The sequence below is a fragment of the Peromyscus eremicus genome, chromosome 1 (assembly GCF_949786415.1).
Source record: "Peromyscus eremicus chromosome 1, PerEre_H2_v1, whole genome shotgun sequence".
Classification (NCBI taxonomy): domain Eukaryota; kingdom Metazoa; phylum Chordata; class Mammalia; order Rodentia; family Cricetidae; genus Peromyscus; species Peromyscus eremicus.
In genome coordinates, this window is record NC_081416.1 from 158962013 (window position 1) to 158978996 (window position 16984).

The 16984-nt window shown below is 50.8% G+C and overlaps 1 protein-coding gene across 1 annotated transcript in view; it reads left to right on the forward strand.

The window, feature by feature from the left end:
* The window catches only part of Ryr1 (ryanodine receptor 1), a 128656-nt gene that overhangs the window by 79206 nt on the left and 32466 nt on the right, over positions 1–16984 (forward strand). Inside the window, exons 75-88 of the mRNA XM_059279630.1 lie at positions 295–401; positions 3014–3065; positions 3197–3268; positions 4655–4754; positions 5096–5175; positions 5300–5376; positions 6295–6368; positions 7021–7038; positions 8016–8096; positions 10793–10881; positions 10971–11099; positions 11189–11293; positions 13631–13712; positions 15361–15548. Of these exons, the coding sequence (XP_059135613.1) occupies positions 295–401; positions 3014–3065; positions 3197–3268; positions 4655–4754; positions 5096–5175; positions 5300–5376; positions 6295–6368; positions 7021–7038; positions 8016–8096; positions 10793–10881; positions 10971–11099; positions 11189–11293; positions 13631–13712; positions 15361–15548 (1254 nt within the window). The remainder of the gene's footprint in view (positions 1–294; positions 402–3013; positions 3066–3196; positions 3269–4654; positions 4755–5095; positions 5176–5299; positions 5377–6294; positions 6369–7020; positions 7039–8015; positions 8097–10792; positions 10882–10970; positions 11100–11188; positions 11294–13630; positions 13713–15360; positions 15549–16984) is intronic.

A 16984-nucleotide genomic window follows, 5' to 3' on the forward strand; every position in this document is an offset into this window, starting at 1 on the left:
TCTTCCAAAGGACCCAGGTTCAATTCCCAGCAACCACGTGGCAGCTCACACATGTCTGTAACTCCAGTTCCAGGGTATCTGACATCCTTGAACAGGCATACATGCAGGCAAAACACCAATGCACATTTTAAAAAAAGAAAGAAAGAAAGAAAGAAAAAAAGAAAGGAAAGAAAAGAAATGAGTCCTCTTAGGCTTGATTTGGGAAAAGAGAGAAAAGTCTAGTCCGCAAGGCTATGAGAGGAGACTGAAGGGGACCCCAAAAGCCACCCTCCAGCCCTCACCCCATCCCTCCAGAAAGCTGGGGAGCAGGAGGAAGAGGAGGAAGAAGTGGAAGAGAAGAAGCCGGACCCCCTACACCAACTGGTCCTGCACTTCAGCCGCACTGCTCTGACTGAGAAGAGGTGAGGACGCCTCCCTGCCGGAGACATCCCCCAGAGCTGTAAAAACAGCCAACGGCCAACCTTCAGTTTTAAAATTAGATCGATTTATTCACTGTGTGTGCATAGACGCATATATGTGCACAGTGCTCATGTGGAGGTCAGAGGACGACTTGAAGGGGTCTCTTCTTTCTTTCCACCATGTGTGGGTCCAAGTAATCAAACTCAGCCTTCCTTGGCAGCAAGCTCCTTCACCCCATGAACCATCTTACTGGCCCCCTATCATTGGACCTTTTAGCGTCACATCGTATACAGTATATAACTACTGTCTACGGTTGCACAGGCTGAACATCTTGTCTGAGAGGCCCACAGAAGATGCCACATGGGTTTGTTAGAAGAACGTGTCTTACATAAACCACATCTGGGCTGGAGGTGTAGATTAACAGTAGCATGCTTGCTTGGCATGCACAAGGCCCTGGGTTCAAGACCCTCAGAACTGGAACAAAGCAAAACAACTGAAATGAAAACATTTTTCTGACAGATCAGGCCATTGTGAGGGAAAATCAACATAGATGAAAATTTTCTGCTCCATAGAAATTTCCTTCTAACTCATTTGAGACTTTCCATGGGTTAATGATAATCTTGGTAATTAACGGTAGTGAAGATGCTTCCGGCAATAATAAGTAAGGGATGGAGGGATGGCTCAGCAGTTAAGGGCTCTTGCTGCTCTTGCAGAAGACCCCAGTTCAGTACCAACATCCACATAACTGCTGGCCACCATCTGTAACTCCAGTTTGGGGAGATCTGGCTCCCTCTTCTGGCCGCTGAAGGTACTTCATGTACATGGTGCACATGCAGACAAGGGACACACACATAAAAATAAGTTTTAAATTTTTAAAATTAAGCCAGTCAAGGTGGTGCATGCCTTTAATCCCAGCACTTGGGAGGCAGAGGCAGGTGGACCTCTGTGAGTTGGAGGCCAGCCTGGTCTTCAGAGCAAGTTCCAAGACAGCCAAGGATACACAGAGAAGCCCTGTTTCCAATCCCACCCCCCCACCCCTGCGCGCGCGCGCACACACACAAATTAAAAATTAACAATAGAGCAACATTTGTGAAGTGCTTGTGATGTCTGGCACATAGTAATCATGGAACATTGGCTCACTCACTCGTTAGACTGCTCTTACCAACTCCTTTTGTTTTGTGGATGAGGAGTCAAGACCCATGGGGATTTATTTTTCTCACCTAACATGAGGTCAGGATCTAGACAGTCTGGGGCTGGGCAGGGTGACAGACAGGGACCCCCACTCTTTCTAATTTTCTATGCTGTCAGTCTTAGCTTGAGTCTTATGGTCTGTATGAGTTTCTTACATGTCACCGCAAACATCATACTCGACAGAAACAGCTTAAGGGGAGGAGAGATTTATTTCTTGGTTTGCTCTTGTTTTTTGAAGAACGTTTTATGGAACATAACCACACCCATTCATGTATACTTCGTGTCTGCTCTCACACAGGCACACTGAGGATGCAACCCAGACTTTTATGGCCTGAAAGGCCTAAAGTATATGCTGTTTTCCTGTCCCACTGCCCCCCCCCAGACAAGGTCTCACTGTGTATCCCATCTGGAACTCACTCTGTAGACCAGGCTGGCCTGGAACTCACAGAGATCCTCCTGCCTCTACCTCCAGAGTGCTGGGACTAAAGGTGTGTGCCACCACCGCCCGGCTTGGTTTTGTTCTTTTTTGAGACAGTCTCACTGTGAATCTCATGACTGTCTTGCTTCAGCCTCCTAAGTACTAGGATTGCAAGCTTGGGGTCCATCTGAATATCATTTCAAACAATTTATTTTGGTTTCTAGTTTCAATGGATTTCAGTCCATCATGGCTGGCAGTGGGAATGGGTAACAGGCTGTTACATGTTACAACGTGACCACATGCCAGACAGGAGGAAGGGAGAGCCTTCCCTCTCCCCACCCCCAGCAAGACCTTTAACCTTTTTTCTCCCTGGTAAGCTTGTGCACATAGCTCATGGGTCAAGATTCTGACATGTACCTATCATAGCCACAGGGGACATAGGGAAGCCGAGTGTCTTGTTTCCCATCTGTGAGAGACTTGTGACTCTAAAGTTAGTTTATGTAGGCTGAATCCCAGTGCAAGCTGTGCAACCTTGGCCAATCAAGATCTTTTGTGACTCAGTTTCCATATCTGTGTAATGGGGCTGGTAATGTGTCTACCTGATAGGACCACTGTGAAGATAAGTCAGTTCATACATGGAGAACACCTGCTGGCTTTCTAAAGTAATAGATATGAAATGAGTGGCCTCAAGCTGAGCATGGTGCTACCCACATGTAATCCCAGAACTCAGAAAAATAAGGCAAAAACATTGAAGGCCAGTCTGGGCTACATGAGACCTTATCTCAATTAAGAAAAGGAATGGAGGAGGCAGAGGCAGGCAGAGCTCTGTGAGTTCGAGGCCAACCTGGTCTACAGAGTGAGTTCCAGGACAGGCTCCAACGCTACATGGATAAGCCCTGTCTTGAAAAAAGAAAAGAAAAGAAAAAGAAAAAAGAAAGAAAGAAAAGGAAAGAAAAAAGTTAGGAGGTGTCGCCACTGGGTCTGTGTCCCTGCTTCCTTCCTCAGCAAACTGGATGAGGATTACCTGTACATGGCATATGCAGACATCATGGCAAAGGTGAGCCCTGCCTCTGCTCTGCGGAGTGTTACCGTCTCCCTGGATGTAGTGCTGCCCCGCCCCCAGCACTGAGGGGCTGGTGGGGGGCAGGGCATCCCCTTTGCTCACCATCAACTGATGCTGCTTCCCAGAGTTGCCACCTGGAGGAGGGCGGGGAAAATGGCGAAGAAGGGGAAGAAGAGGGATCGGAAGTGTCCTTTGAGGTAGGTGGCATGGGGGATCCTGGAGGAAGGGTCGGGAACTCTTGACTCCCATTCATCCAGCCTGTGACCAGAGGGCTATACCTGGGCACACAGAAGCAACAAAGTTAGACCTCAGGGTGAAAGCCGCAGGAGCCAGACATTAACGATACAGGAGATTCACAGTGGTGTAGAGAGGCATGGGTAGAGGGTGGGCCTGGGATGCGGCCAACTCGGGGGGAGGTACAGCAGCCCAGGCACAGGTCTCCCCAGCCTGGTGGGAGAGTATCAGAGAGGGAGGGATCTCAGAGAAGAAACTAGCTAAGCAGGATAAGAGCAACCAACAGCCACCCATGGTATCGAACACCTGTGATCCCAGCATTCGGGAGGATGAGTCAGAAGAATCATGAGTTCGAGCCCTGCCTAGGATACACAATGAGCTTTAAGAAAGGAGGGGAAAGCTATTTAGGGCTAGAGAGATGGCTCAATGGTTAAGAGCACTTGCTGCTCTTGCAGAGGCCCTGAGTTCAGTTCCTAACACCCACATGGCAGCTCACAAACTACTGTAATTCCAGTTCCAGGGGAATCTTATGCCCTCTTCTGGACTCTATGGGTACTGCATACATTACACATACAGATGCACATACACAGAAAATAAATATCTTTTAAAAATTTATTTTAAAGCCGGGCGGTGGTGGCGCACGCCTTTAATCCTAGCACTCGGGAGGCAGAGCCAGGCAGATCTCTGTGAGTTCGAGGTCAGCCTGGGCTACCAAGTGAGTTCCAGGAAAAGGCGCAAAGCTACACAGAGAAACCCTGTCTCGAAAAATCAAAAAAAAAAAAAAAAATTTAAAATGAAATTCATAAGCATAATGATTTATGGTTGTAATAACAGCACTTGGAAGACTAAGGCAGGAGGATCATCAAAAGTTCCAGGCCAATACAGGGCTACACTATAAGACCTTTGTCAAAACCAAATCTGTAATTGGATCTGAAGCAAGATGTAGCAGGGGGCAATTGGGAGGTTGCGATGGACATTAAGTGGTATTTCAAGATGTCTGAGGCAATGCTGTGACATGGATGCATTTATGATTCTTCTTGGCGTCAAAAGTGCGGGTCCTGACGACCCCTCCACGGCAGAAGGAATGCCGGGTTTCCCTTAGAGAGCGGTGCGCAGGAACGTGGGGCTTTTCACGTGCATGCTCACAGATGGCTTAGACTCTAGCCACCGACCTGCCTGCGGGCCCTAGACCTGAGCCAGGTCCAGGAGAGAAATAGGATGTAAGCCCCTTGGGGGATGAAGAGTGGCAGGTGTGACTGGAGCTGGGGAGACAGACAGGGAGGAGGAGGGGGTCCTGGGGACCCAGGCTAGGCTACTGAGCACTGAAACCTGCCCCACCCCCACCCCAGGAGAAGGAGATGGAGAAGCAGAGGCTCCTGTACCAGCAGTCACGGCTGCACAACCGGGGTGCTGCTGAGATGGTACTGCAGATGATCAGTGCCTGCAAAGGTGCCGCTGTGCCCCCCAACCCCAGGCATTCCCCGTCCCCTGGGAGCGCACCCTCCTGGCTCCGGCCACCTCTGTATGCCTCCAACCTGCATACACACTCCAGCTCTTGCAAATTCTTCTCACATGCCTGCCTTTCATTCTCCCTTCCGCCCTTTGGTCACACACACACACACACACACACACACACACACACACACACACGTACGTCTGTGCATATACTTCATCTCCTCCCTTCATTCCCTGAAATGGCTTTTTTTTGGGGGGGGGGAGCCCTCAGACTCAGCAGACCATTTATGTTATTTTATTTTTTATTTGCTTTGCCTCATCTCCACCACCTCCAGGAGAGACAGGTGCCATGGTGTCCTCCACCCTGAAGCTGGGCATCTCCATCCTCAACGGAGGGAACGCTGAAGTACAGCAGGTAACAGACACACAGGATCTTGGGAGGAAGGTTAAGAGTGTGGGTCGGTGGGTGGGTGTGGGTGGGTGCTCCTCAGTGGCTCCCAGGTCTCCCCCACCCCCATCTCCTGCTGCTTCCACTGCAGAAAATGCTGGACTACCTGAAGGACAAGAAGGAAGTGGGCTTCTTCCAGAGCATCCAGGCGCTAATGCAGACATGCAGGTGGGCCCCATGTCTGTCTTGCAGTTCTGTCCTACTGGGGAGGCTGTGTCCTCCTGCCCCGGGCTACTCCTGGTTTACTTAGGCTGTGCTGGCCCAGGAAAAGGGACTTACACAGAGAAGTGCAAAGTCTGGAGAGCTGACTAGAGGAATCCAGGTGGAGGGCAGAATGTCACAGTTGTGAGGATGAGTTATGGGCTGGCGCTGGACCTTGGTGGCAGACTACCTACCTAGGCTGTGCAAGGCCAGCTGGGCTTCCTTCTCCAGCGTGGGGGGCAGGGTGGAAGATATGATGCGTGCCTGGGACCTCAGCGCTCAGAAAGCAGGAGAATTACAGAGACTGTAAGGACAGCCTGAGCTCCATGAGACCCTGTCTCAAAAAAGAAACGGGGAGGAGGAGGGTAGTAATATTGGTTCGGACGATCGGAACCAGGAGGTTATTGACAGTTCCAGGGAGGTCGCAGCAGGGCGCTTGGGCACTCTTGGATAACTATACTGTCTTTCCTCCCTTCTTGCCGTCGGCTGATTTTTTTTTTTCTACCCTCTGTAGGTTTTGCTAACTGGTGTTTCTTCATGATTTCAGCTTGCATACTGGACTTACCTCTCTTCACAGGGCCAGGGTGGAGGAGGCTTAAGGAAGAGAGTGGGAGAGGGGGCACAGATGGAGGGCAGAAGGAGGGTAGGGTCCAGGCAGGGGGTGAGGGACTGATCAGGAGGTAGACAGGGTGAAGGGGTGGGATGGAGGATCTGCAGAAGGCGAGGGGTGTGGCCGGGTCATAGCTTCCATCTGCTCTCTGATGTTGCTTGCCCTCGAATCCATTACTTCTGGTCCTCCATGGCTCTTCAGCCACAGTGGGGGCTGCCAGGCCATGGCTAAGACAGAAACCAGACCCTCATCACCTCCATCATCTCTTTCCTCAGTGTCCTGGACCTCAATGCCTTCGAGAGGCAGAACAAGGCAGAGGGGCTGGGCATGGTGAACGAGGATGGAACTGGTGAGAACCTTCTTCTGGGTGCCCCTCTCCCTGGGACATGACCTTCCTCAGGATCCCCCTCCATCCACTGTCACTGCCCAGCCCACAGTCCCGGTCCTCCAAGGCACCCCCCATTCCCAAGAGTTCCCTTGGGCTCCCCCAGGGTTGTGATCCCCAGTCCTGAGGACCCCCTCCGTCCCTCCAGGGTCTCCCTTCCCATGGGATCCACCCCTGGGTGTCCTTCTGTCTGGTGTCACCTCCCCCACCACGTGCCCCAAGTCTCACTCTGGTTGCTGTTCATTAATGTCCCTAATCCGGTTAATCGAGTCTTCTCTTTGCTGTGTTTTGACGTGTCTAACTTTCCACCCTGACCTCTGCCTCCTGCCTCTCTTGGGTCTCTCTCTCTCTCTCTCTCTCTCTCTCTCTCTCTCTCTCTCTCTCTCTCTCCCTCACTCACTCCCTCTCCCCCCCCCCCCCCCCCCCCCCCGTCTTTCCCCTCATTCCTCTTCCTGGATAACCCACTCCCTCCTGCCTCCTTATGGCTGTCTTTCTCTCTCTGCTTGTGTCTGTGTGTCTGTCTTTGTCTCCGTCGGTGTCACTGTACTTCTGTCTGTCTCTGTCTCTTTTTCCTCTTTTCTCCTGCTTCCTCCTCCCATCCTGTTGGCTGCCCCAGTCATCAATCGCCAGAACGGTAATTCCCCCGCCACCCATTGCTGTGCTGCGTCCACCTCCCCTTCTAACCCCCATGCCCCCTGGGGCTGAGGATCTGGGACAGTCAGGGGGGTCAGGGTGGTGGACCCTTGAGTGAATCGTACGGAGAAGGTTGAGGTCCCCCCAGTCCAGAGGCCGGTGACATTGTGAATAAGTCTTTTATCTAACACAAGCCTCAGTTTCCCGTGTGTAACACAGAAGTTAGAAAAGATAGTCAAGGTCCCTTTTCAGCTGGATATTTTGGGGCTTCCAGACCCAGATTCCCAGTCCAGGGTGGGATGAGCCCTCCCCCATACCCACCCTCTCCGCGCTGTGCGTCCCAAACCCAGGTGGTGGTCAGGGTTTGCGGGAGGCAAGCACTCTAACTGGTGCCGCGCGTGCCCTCTGCGCCTGCTCTGATTGGCCCATTCCCAATCCAGTTCTCATAGCCCACCATGATTGGTCTCTTTCAGATGTCTATTCTGATTGGACCGTTTGATACACCTCCCTCTGCTTCTCCAGGGTTGGCTGCTTTTGAGGCTTCGGGCCAGTTGGTTGGCTTTCAATCCCCCGTCTCCTCCCAGCCCAGTCCTCCCCTGCTCAGAGCCTTGTGTGCAAGTGACCCCAACTCCCGTAATCCATTAACCCCTGCAGCCCCAGCTCAGGGTTATACCAGCTTCGGAATGTCTGCTGGGTCGCTCCTTGATGTCACACAAGTGGTGACATTGGAGGGACCCTGGTGTACAAAGACACTTGAGGCTCCAGCTTCATGACCCAGGGCTCCTCGGGCCTCCATCGACCGAGCTCACTGGCTGGTGTCTTGGATGGTCCTCATAGTGTCTTTGAAGTGGTGGCCACTCCTCCCAGCACCCCATACATTGTGCATGCGTGTGCAGTGTGCATGGGTTGTGTGCATGTGTGTGCTGTGTCCTGACGCATCTGACCCCTCCTGCGCCCCGCCCCTTTCCTTCTACCCAGGAGAGAAGGTCATGGCAGATGACGAATTCACGCAAGACCTGTTCCGCTTCCTGCAGCTCCTTTGCGAGGGACACAACAATGGTGAGGTGGAGGGTGGGCGGGGTGGAGAGGACGTTGAGGTGTGGGGCTTCCAAAAGTTGCCTGAGCTGATCTCCAACCCCCTCCCCCTCCCCTCCTCCCTCCCCCATGATGACTTCCCCAGACATGCTGGCCTTGTCCAGCCTCAAGTCTCTCTACCTTCCTCTACTCTCATAAGAAGCGCAGTGTGTGAGGATTAGGGGTTCGAGGTCACCTTAGTTACAAGGCTAGCCTGAGCTACATGAGATCCTGTTCCAAAGAAACAAACAACAATAACAAATTCCTCTGAGTTCTGAAATTTCTGGACTCAAACCACTCAGCTTCATTTTCGCTTCTTCTGGCCAGTCCAACTCCCCAAAGGCAATCTGCCAAAATCCAGTTTGGCCAGAAGTCAGTTTATCCAAATGGGCAATTTGTCACACTCCGTTTTCCCACAGGCATTTGGCAGCCCTCCCTCACTGGGGGATGCATGCCAGTACTCAGAGTCCACAGATGAACGCATTGCCCCGTGTTTAAAAATGAGTCTGTCCAATTTATTCATTTGTTTATCACATAAAACATTTTCCCAGAAGATGTACAGACTCTTTCTTAACAGAAGCAAGAATTTTCACAAGCTCTGTCCTCACTGTGCCAATTTGACAAAATCCAGGGCGAGCAGCCTGTTAACTAAACACGGTGTTGATGGAAAAATAGAACTCCGTGCGGCTCAAACAGCTTACGCTAAAGGAACAGTTGAGCTGGGCGGCAAAGGCCTGTAATCTCAGGGCTCCGGCAGCCTGGCCGGAGGGTGACGAGCTCAAAGCCACCTCGGCTGCAAAGTGAAACTTTATCTCCCAAACCAAAAACAAAGAGCAGCCTAAATCCTGAACAACCTTCCCACAAGGCCATTTCCATTACAAATGTGTGTCACGCAATCATGTGTGCAACGCTCCCAGTACATAGGCAACCATAGACTACACAGAGGGAGAGTATATGTGTGTGTGTGTCTGTCTGTCTGCTGTCTGTCTCTGTGTGTGTATGTGTATCTATGTGACTGTGTGAGTGTGTGGTGCATGTCTGTATGTATGTGACAGTCTGACTGTCTGTCTGTGGGACTGTGTGGTGCATGTCTGTATGTGTGTGACAGTGTGACTGTGTGTCTGTCTGTGTATGTCTGTGACAGTGTGACTGTGTGTCTGTCTGTGGGACATCAGGTGTCTTCCTCTGCCTGTCACTGTCTGCCTGATAGTCTTGAAGCAGGGTTTCTCACTGAACAAGAAGCACCCCTAGCCCCACCCCCAAACCTCTGTCACTTAGACTGGCTGGCCAGGGAGCACTTGGGATCTGCTCATATTCAGCTACATACTAAATTCAAGGCTAGCCTGAGCTACATGAAATTCTGTCTCAAAAAAAAAAAAAAAACAAAGCAAAGTCAATAAAACAAAACAAAAGAGGAAGAACGAGGAGAAACAAATGGAGGACTTAATCCCTATTTTCCCAGTAAATATTTGTTCAGAAAACTTTAATTAAAAAACAATTGGACTTGGAAGAGGTGGGAAGGGGGGTAGGTTGGGGGGTGGGAGGATGGAGGAGAGGGAGATCTGTGGTTGGTATCTAAAATGAATAGAAAATTTCTTAATAATAAAAATTGAAAGACAAAAAAAACAATTAGAAGCTGGGCATGGTGGCTCACATTTTTAATCCCAGCACTCGGGAGGCAGAGGCAGGTGAATTTCTGAGTCCTAGGCCAGCCTGGTCTACAGAGTGAGTTCCAGGACAACCAAGGCTACACAGAGAAACTTTGTCTCAAACAAAAATTAAATAACAACAATTGAAGCTGGGTGTGACGGTTACCCAGGTGTAACTTGGTACTTGGGAGACTGAGGTAAGAGGATCTGAGACTAGCCTGAGGCACCTCTCCAAACCCTGTCTCACGGAAACCTGATTAGATGGCTCAGGGGGTAGTGGGACTTACTGCCAAGCTTAATGACCTGAGTTGGTTCTCGGGCCCATGTGCTGGATGGAGAGAGCTGACTTCCGACCTCATTAGCACCTAGCACGTGCAAGCCTTCCCCTTCCCCTCAGGAATAAAGTAATGAAAAACAAATTAGACAGGGTTTCACTCTGCAGCCTCGAATGACTGGAACGTGCCGTGTACAGTAGGTTAGTTTCATACTCACAGAGACCCACCTCTGTCTCCCCAGTGCTGGGATTATGGTGGTGACCATCATGTCCATACCTAAATAAATGGGAAAAAATTTGAGGGTGTGTGGGCATCTTGCCTACAAGTATGTACGTGTACCATGTGCATGCAGTTCTCGAGGAGACCAGAAGAGGGCGCCAGATCATCTGGGACTGGAGTTAGAGATGCTGGGAAATGAAACCAGGGCCTCTGGAAGAGCAGCCAATGCTCTTAACCACTGAGCCATCTCTCCAGACCCACAAATTAATTTTTAAAAATTTACCAAAAATGAAGAAAGGAAAAGGAGGAGGCGAATCCCTACTGCATTTGCTACATGGAGGCCCTCAACAGTGTCTTTAGATAAATATATAAAGGATCCTCCATCTCTGTGTGACACACATACTTCAGTCTTGGGAAGTTAATTATACGACATCTGGCACACAGTCAGCACTAAATATGAACATTTCATAAACGAATAGAGCCCATTGTCTCCCCAAACACAGATGCTCACTGACTGAACGGATGTCCATTTCCTTAGATTTCCAGAACTACCTACGGACGCAGACGGGGAACACGACCACCATCAACATCATCATCTGTACAGTGGATTACCTCCTGCGGCTGCAGGTGAGGAAGGGGACCAGCCTCGCCGGCCGGAGCCAGTGGCAGTGGGCATGCGCGGCTCCAGTGCTCCTCCTGTCCTCCCGGCCCCACAGGAATCCATCAGTGACTTCTACTGGTACTACTCGGGCAAGGACGTCATTGAGGAGCAGGGAAAGAGGAACTTCTCCAAAGCCATGTCAGTAGCTAAACAAGTGTTCAACAGCCTCACTGAGTACATCCAGGTAGGGCCAGGACTCAAGGACCTGTGGAGGCAGAGCTGGCCGCATTCACAGCACCCCTGCTGGGGCTTCATGCCACCCTCTGTCCTCAGGGACCCTGCACTGGAAACCAGCAGAGCCTGGCGCACAGCCGCCTCTGGGATGCCGTGGTGGGGTTCCTGCACGTGTTTGCCCACATGATGATGAAGCTGGCTCAGGTTTGAGTTCCTCCGTCATCAGCCCTCTGCCTCCAGCTATCCCCTATGGCCCCCTGCCACACTGGTCCGTCCCCAAGTGCTCTGCGCATATTATCCAGACGGGCTCCCTCCCCGTGGCCAAAATCCGTTCTGGATTGGTCCTCTGCATGCTTCTTCCTCTACCCCCACCAATCGACTCGTTTCCCACCTACACGTCCATTTGGATCCCCGCCCCGACTGTCCAGAACTCTCCTGTGACTGGTTGGTATGATTTTCTCTCTGATGAGGTCATCCCAGATGCTTCCAGCTTTGGGGATGGGGTGGGACCACGCTTCTAGATCAGGGCCTGGGGCTGAAGGAGTGTTCCTTTTTCGCCCTGCCTGCGGCAGATGACTCCCGTGTCGGGTACCCATGATGTAAGGATCCTGTTGAGCCCCTGCTCCCAGAATACTTGCGCTCTCCTTTTCCCCGCCGCCTTTCTCCTCTGCAGCCTCGTGAATGCCTCGCACACGCTCCATCCATTTGTGTGCTTCTGCTTGGTAGACTTAGTCAAGGCTTGTACAGCTGGGCGAGTACAAACTCTCATGCACTGCATGATGTAAGAGCAGCAACCGCCCAGCTCTAGACACGTCCTAACACGCCAGAGACACTGGTGTAGTACAATGACTGTCCGGCAGGTGGCAGTAAAGCATCCTGTATAATTTCCCACCAACCATGTCCTGAGGAAGGAGACCATCTCCTAATTTGATGACATCTAACAGAAAGGAGTTGAATTGAGAATTCAGTTTCTCAGTATAGTTAGGCATGTGATGTTGGTGTAATTTTAAAATACTGGTGGAAATGAACTTCCAAGTACTACTGTGATAATTCATCAGCCACAGTCCAGGTGCAGGATACAAGGGATATTCAATACAAGGAGCTGGGGGCATGGCTCAGTGGTAGAGCCCCTGCCTAGAATCCCCCAGTGAGAGGCTGGGGTGTGACTCAGTGGTAGAGCCCCTGCCTAGAATCCCCCAGTGAGGGACTGGGGGTGTGGCTCAGTGGTAGAACCCCTGCCTAGAATCCTCCAGTGAGGGGATGGGGTGTGGCTCAGTGGTAGAGCCTTGTCTAGAATCCCCCAGTGAGGGGCTGGGGTGTGGCTCAGTGGTAGAGCCCCTGCCTGGAATCCTCCAGTGAGGGGCTGGGGTGTGGCTCAGTGGTAGAGCACCTGCCTAGAATCTCCCAGTGAGGGGCTGGGGTGTGGCTCAGTGGTAGAGCACCTGCCTAGAATCCTCCAGTGAGGGGCTGGAAAAATGGTGCCCAGGCTTCCCTAAACCCCAGTAACAGCTCCAGGCAGTGTGAAACACATCTTTCCTAAAAGTTCCAAGTAAAAGACCAGAGGTTCTCTGAGGTCTTGGGCCGTGTGCTTGTTATTGAACCAGTGGTCTCAGCCGGAGGAAAGAAATTTTCGGTTGGCCAGGCCCACTGATGTATTCCTTCTTAAAGCCAGGATGTGGAGTCAGCACCTGACAGGATTATGGCCCACCACCTCAGCTGTGGCAGCTAAGATAAGACAGACTCACGGGAAGGCACAAAGCCTCGGCCCGATCAACCTAGAGATATTAGATCCTAGTATGTTGGGAGCCTGGAGTTAGAATTCCAAACTTCGTACCTGTGGAATGTGTTAAGATTAGAATGAGCAGTTCCTAGAACCAAGCATGGCGGCAAAGGAGCCTCACAGCTCATGTGTGAGCCCAGCAAAATTACGCTCTGTGGATCACAAATGGCACTTATGTGTGACTGAAAGTAATACAGATGTCACAATGGGGGACTTTGACAGAGGTTTCTGTGAGACCTCTATTGGACACTGTGGCAGGGGCTGTACTGGCTTCTTAGTTCCCCTAAATGGCATACCAAAAAGTGCGTGGCTCTCCACCCCTCCACCAGCTCTTCCTCTTGAACCTCCCTCCTGTCCATCACAATCAGATCCAACAAGGCCAAGGCCCTGCTGATCAGGCACCATGCTGGGATTTCATTCTTCTAAGATCTGAGTTTCTGCCCACACTATCTGTCCCTTGTCCATCTGTCTGTCTGTCTCACTCTGGCCTGAATGTCTGCTCACCACGGCTCCCAGCTTTCTTGTCTGCCAGCACCACGCTCCCACATACTTCCCCCGGGTACCAACCCCACCCCACAATCTTGTTTCTCTGTCCCTCCTCTGCTTCCGAGGAACATGTGTGGACGCGGGTCCCCTCAGAGGTAAGAGGGAGAAAGAAGGGAACTTAAGCCTTGCTGGATAGGTGAGGAAACCCCAAAACCATTGGCAGTAAGATGGTGTTCACAGAGACCACCTCTCACGGCTGGCTGTGTGCCCTCTAGGACTCCAGCCAGATAGAGCTGCTGAAGGAGCTGCTGGACCTACAGAAGGACATGGTGGTGATGTTGTTGTCCCTCCTGGAAGGTAAAGGCCCAGAGGTTCGGGGACGGGGAGGGGGCGGTTCAGAGGTTCAGACAAACCCAATGGTGCTTGAGACTCAAGAGACCCTGACTCTGAACCCATCTGACATGCTAGAGCCAAGGTGAGGCTGCTTTACCCAGGTCAGCAAACATTTACCGAGTACTGTGTATGAGCCAGGCCCTGACTATGTGGATGTTAATTTATTGATTCCACAGAGAAGTTTTAATAAGATGAGTTGCCTGGACACTTTATTTATGAACTTAATATTTATTTATTAGATATGCCAATATAAAGCATGAATAGTTATTAAATGTATCAGTTAGTTTTTGCTGCATAACAAATATCCACCAAATTTAGCAACTTAAAACAACATCTTTTATTTGATAAAAATAATAATAATAATTTAAGCCTGGGCTACATGGTGAGTCCAAGTCAGCTTGCCCTAATAGCAAGACCCTATCTCAAAAAAAAAAAAGCAAGGGCTGGAAAGATAGGTCAGTGATTAAGAGCACTGCCTGCTCTTCCAAAGAACCTGGGTTCAATTCCCAGCACCCACAACTGTCTGTAACTCCAGTTCTAGGGGTTCCAATGCCCTCTTCTGGCCTCTGAGGGCGCTGTATGTATGTGGTCTATAAAACATACATGCAGGCAAAACACCATACACAATAATAATAATGATGACAATAATAGTAACACTGTTTATAGAGGCACATGACTGTCATCTCAGCGAACAGGAGGCTGAGGCAGGAGGATCAAGAGTTCAGCACCTTTCTCACTTAGAGTTTGAGACCAACCTGGTCTACATGGGCTACAACAGCTCAAAAACCACAAAATGAAACACTTCTTACAAATCTCTGTCTCTGTCTCTCTCCCCTCTCTCCCACCCCGGCCCTCTCATTTCTTTTATGTGGCTCGTTAGCACTCCACTGTGAGGTATATGGTAAAAATCATTTAATTAAATCCCTATTGGTGGGCATTCAAGTCCTTTTTCTTCTCCGTGGTGCTGGGCCAAGAACCCAGGGCCTGGCTGTATGTATACTCTGCCTCTGAACTGCAGCCTGGGCCTCAAGTGTTCTTGCCTTTAGTTTTCGAGACAGAGTCCCACTCTGTAGCCCAGGCTAGGCTAGAACTCATGACAATCCTCCTGCCCCAGCTTCACACGTGCTGCATTACAGGCACGGGCCTCTGTATCCGGCTGCACTAATACAGAGTTTTTAGGTGTGTGAGCTCTGAGGTCACAAGGCTCTGGGTGCAAATCCTCCCTTGCCTACTGAGCAGCTCTTAGTGGGCAAGTTTCTCCAAGTCTTTACCTGTGAAACCATACGGTGATGTCTCCCTTACAAGGTTCTCGTGAGCTTTTACTGGGGCAACTCTTGACAGGGCCTCTCTGGCATGGGCCCACACTGTCAACCATTGCCCCCACTGGTTTCCAGCCAGTTCGAGGGGTGGACAAATTATCAAAAGAGGATGACCATGGCACTACCAAAGATCACCAGATGGTCCTCTTCCCAGAGATGCCGGAGGAGGCTAGGAAGTGCCCACCTATTTGGTGGGTCCTAGGGAGCCCTGGGTGGCTTCTGAGCTTGGGAGAGAGCAGACACAGGGTCCAAGTGGATGCTCTGCTGGGCTGCACTGACCCGGCCTCCTGCAGGGAACGTGGTAAACGGCATGATCGCGCGGCAGATGGTGGACATGCTCGTGGAGTCCTCGTCCAACGTGGAGATGATCCTCAAGTTTTTCGACATGTTTCTGAAACTCAAGGACATCGTGGGCTCTGAGGCCTTCCAGGACTACATCACAGACCCTCGTGGTCTCATCTCCAAGAAGGACTTCCAGAAGGTAGGTGCTGCACAGCAGGTGAGCCCGGGATCCAGGCGGGGTTGCCAAGCGCCAGCAGGGCCTCCCTGGCTGGCGACCCGGGGTGAGAGGCTTCTTGCTTGGCCTCTGCCTCCTTGTCTGTAACACGGAGATGATCTGAGGGTGGTGGTTTAGGCCTGTGACCCCAGGACGTGAGAGACTGAGGCAGGAAGATCATGAGTTTGAGACCCATGCTTGAGGATGTCTTTAGGATGAAATGCATGAGTTCTCACGCCTATGAGAACCATTGTTACTATATAAACCATTATTTATAAACAGCCACAGCATTATCATCTCATCTGTCAGCTTTCCGTGGCTATAAAAACGTACCTAAGACAGTGCTCGAAGAGGAAAACGGATCTTTGTTCCCACAGCAGAAGTTACTTTTCTCTCTGCTCTTTCTTTGGGGAATCCTGAGGAAGAAGAAAGGTTTCTTTGGTTGGCTCATACTTCCGTTCCGTGGTCACGTGACCCCATCACTTTGGACCCATGGCAAGGCAGGCCCAGTGAGGGAACCATGGCAGAATATAACAGCTCACCTATGGTGACCAGGAGCAGAGAGAGAAAGAGAAAGGACCAGAGTCCCTAATACACTCTTCAAGGGCCTGCCTCACAGACCTACCACCGTCAGACCCACATCCTAATGTTTACACAACTCCCAGTGGTCCGAACATCTGGGGATCAGACCTGTAACCATGAGCTTTGGGGGACACTTGAGGTGACAACTATAGCAGGACATGGTGGCACTCACCTTTGACCCCAGCACTCGGGAGGCAGAGGCAGGCGGATCTCTGTGAGTTCAAGGACAGCCAGGGCTACACAGAGAAACCCTGTCTTGAAAAACCAAAAAGAAAAAGAAAGAAAGAAAGAAAGAAAGAAAGAAAGAAAGAAAGAAAGAAAGAAAGAAAGAAAGAAAGAAAGAAAGAAAGAAAAGACACATGTATTGCCTACTTGGTGGCGGGGGGGGGGCAGGTTTTGGGGATGGGAACCAGGACCTTGCGCACACAAAGAATGCATCCTCCCACCATGATACAGCCCAGCCCGGACCACGTATTTTCCATCACTGTTCTAACTCTGTGTTCAGAAACCACCTCAGGCTGATTGATAAGTAGCCAAAACAGGGTTTCTGGAGACCCTTTCTCCTGTTGCCCAGCCGTTGGCTTTTTGGTTCGGGTTTTGAGACTGGGTCTCATGTAGCCCAGACTGGCCTCAGCCTCCCCGAGGATGATCTTGAACTCCTGATCTTGCAGTTTCCACGTCCCAAGGGCTGGGATTCCATGTGTGTATTGCCCAGTTCACTGTTCACTTTTTATCACATCGGCTCCATCACACTTTCTGTCTCAGTTCCACTGTGTGTTTCCTGAGAACAAATTCGTTGTCTTACATAATTGCTAAACAGTGATACAAATCAGGAAATT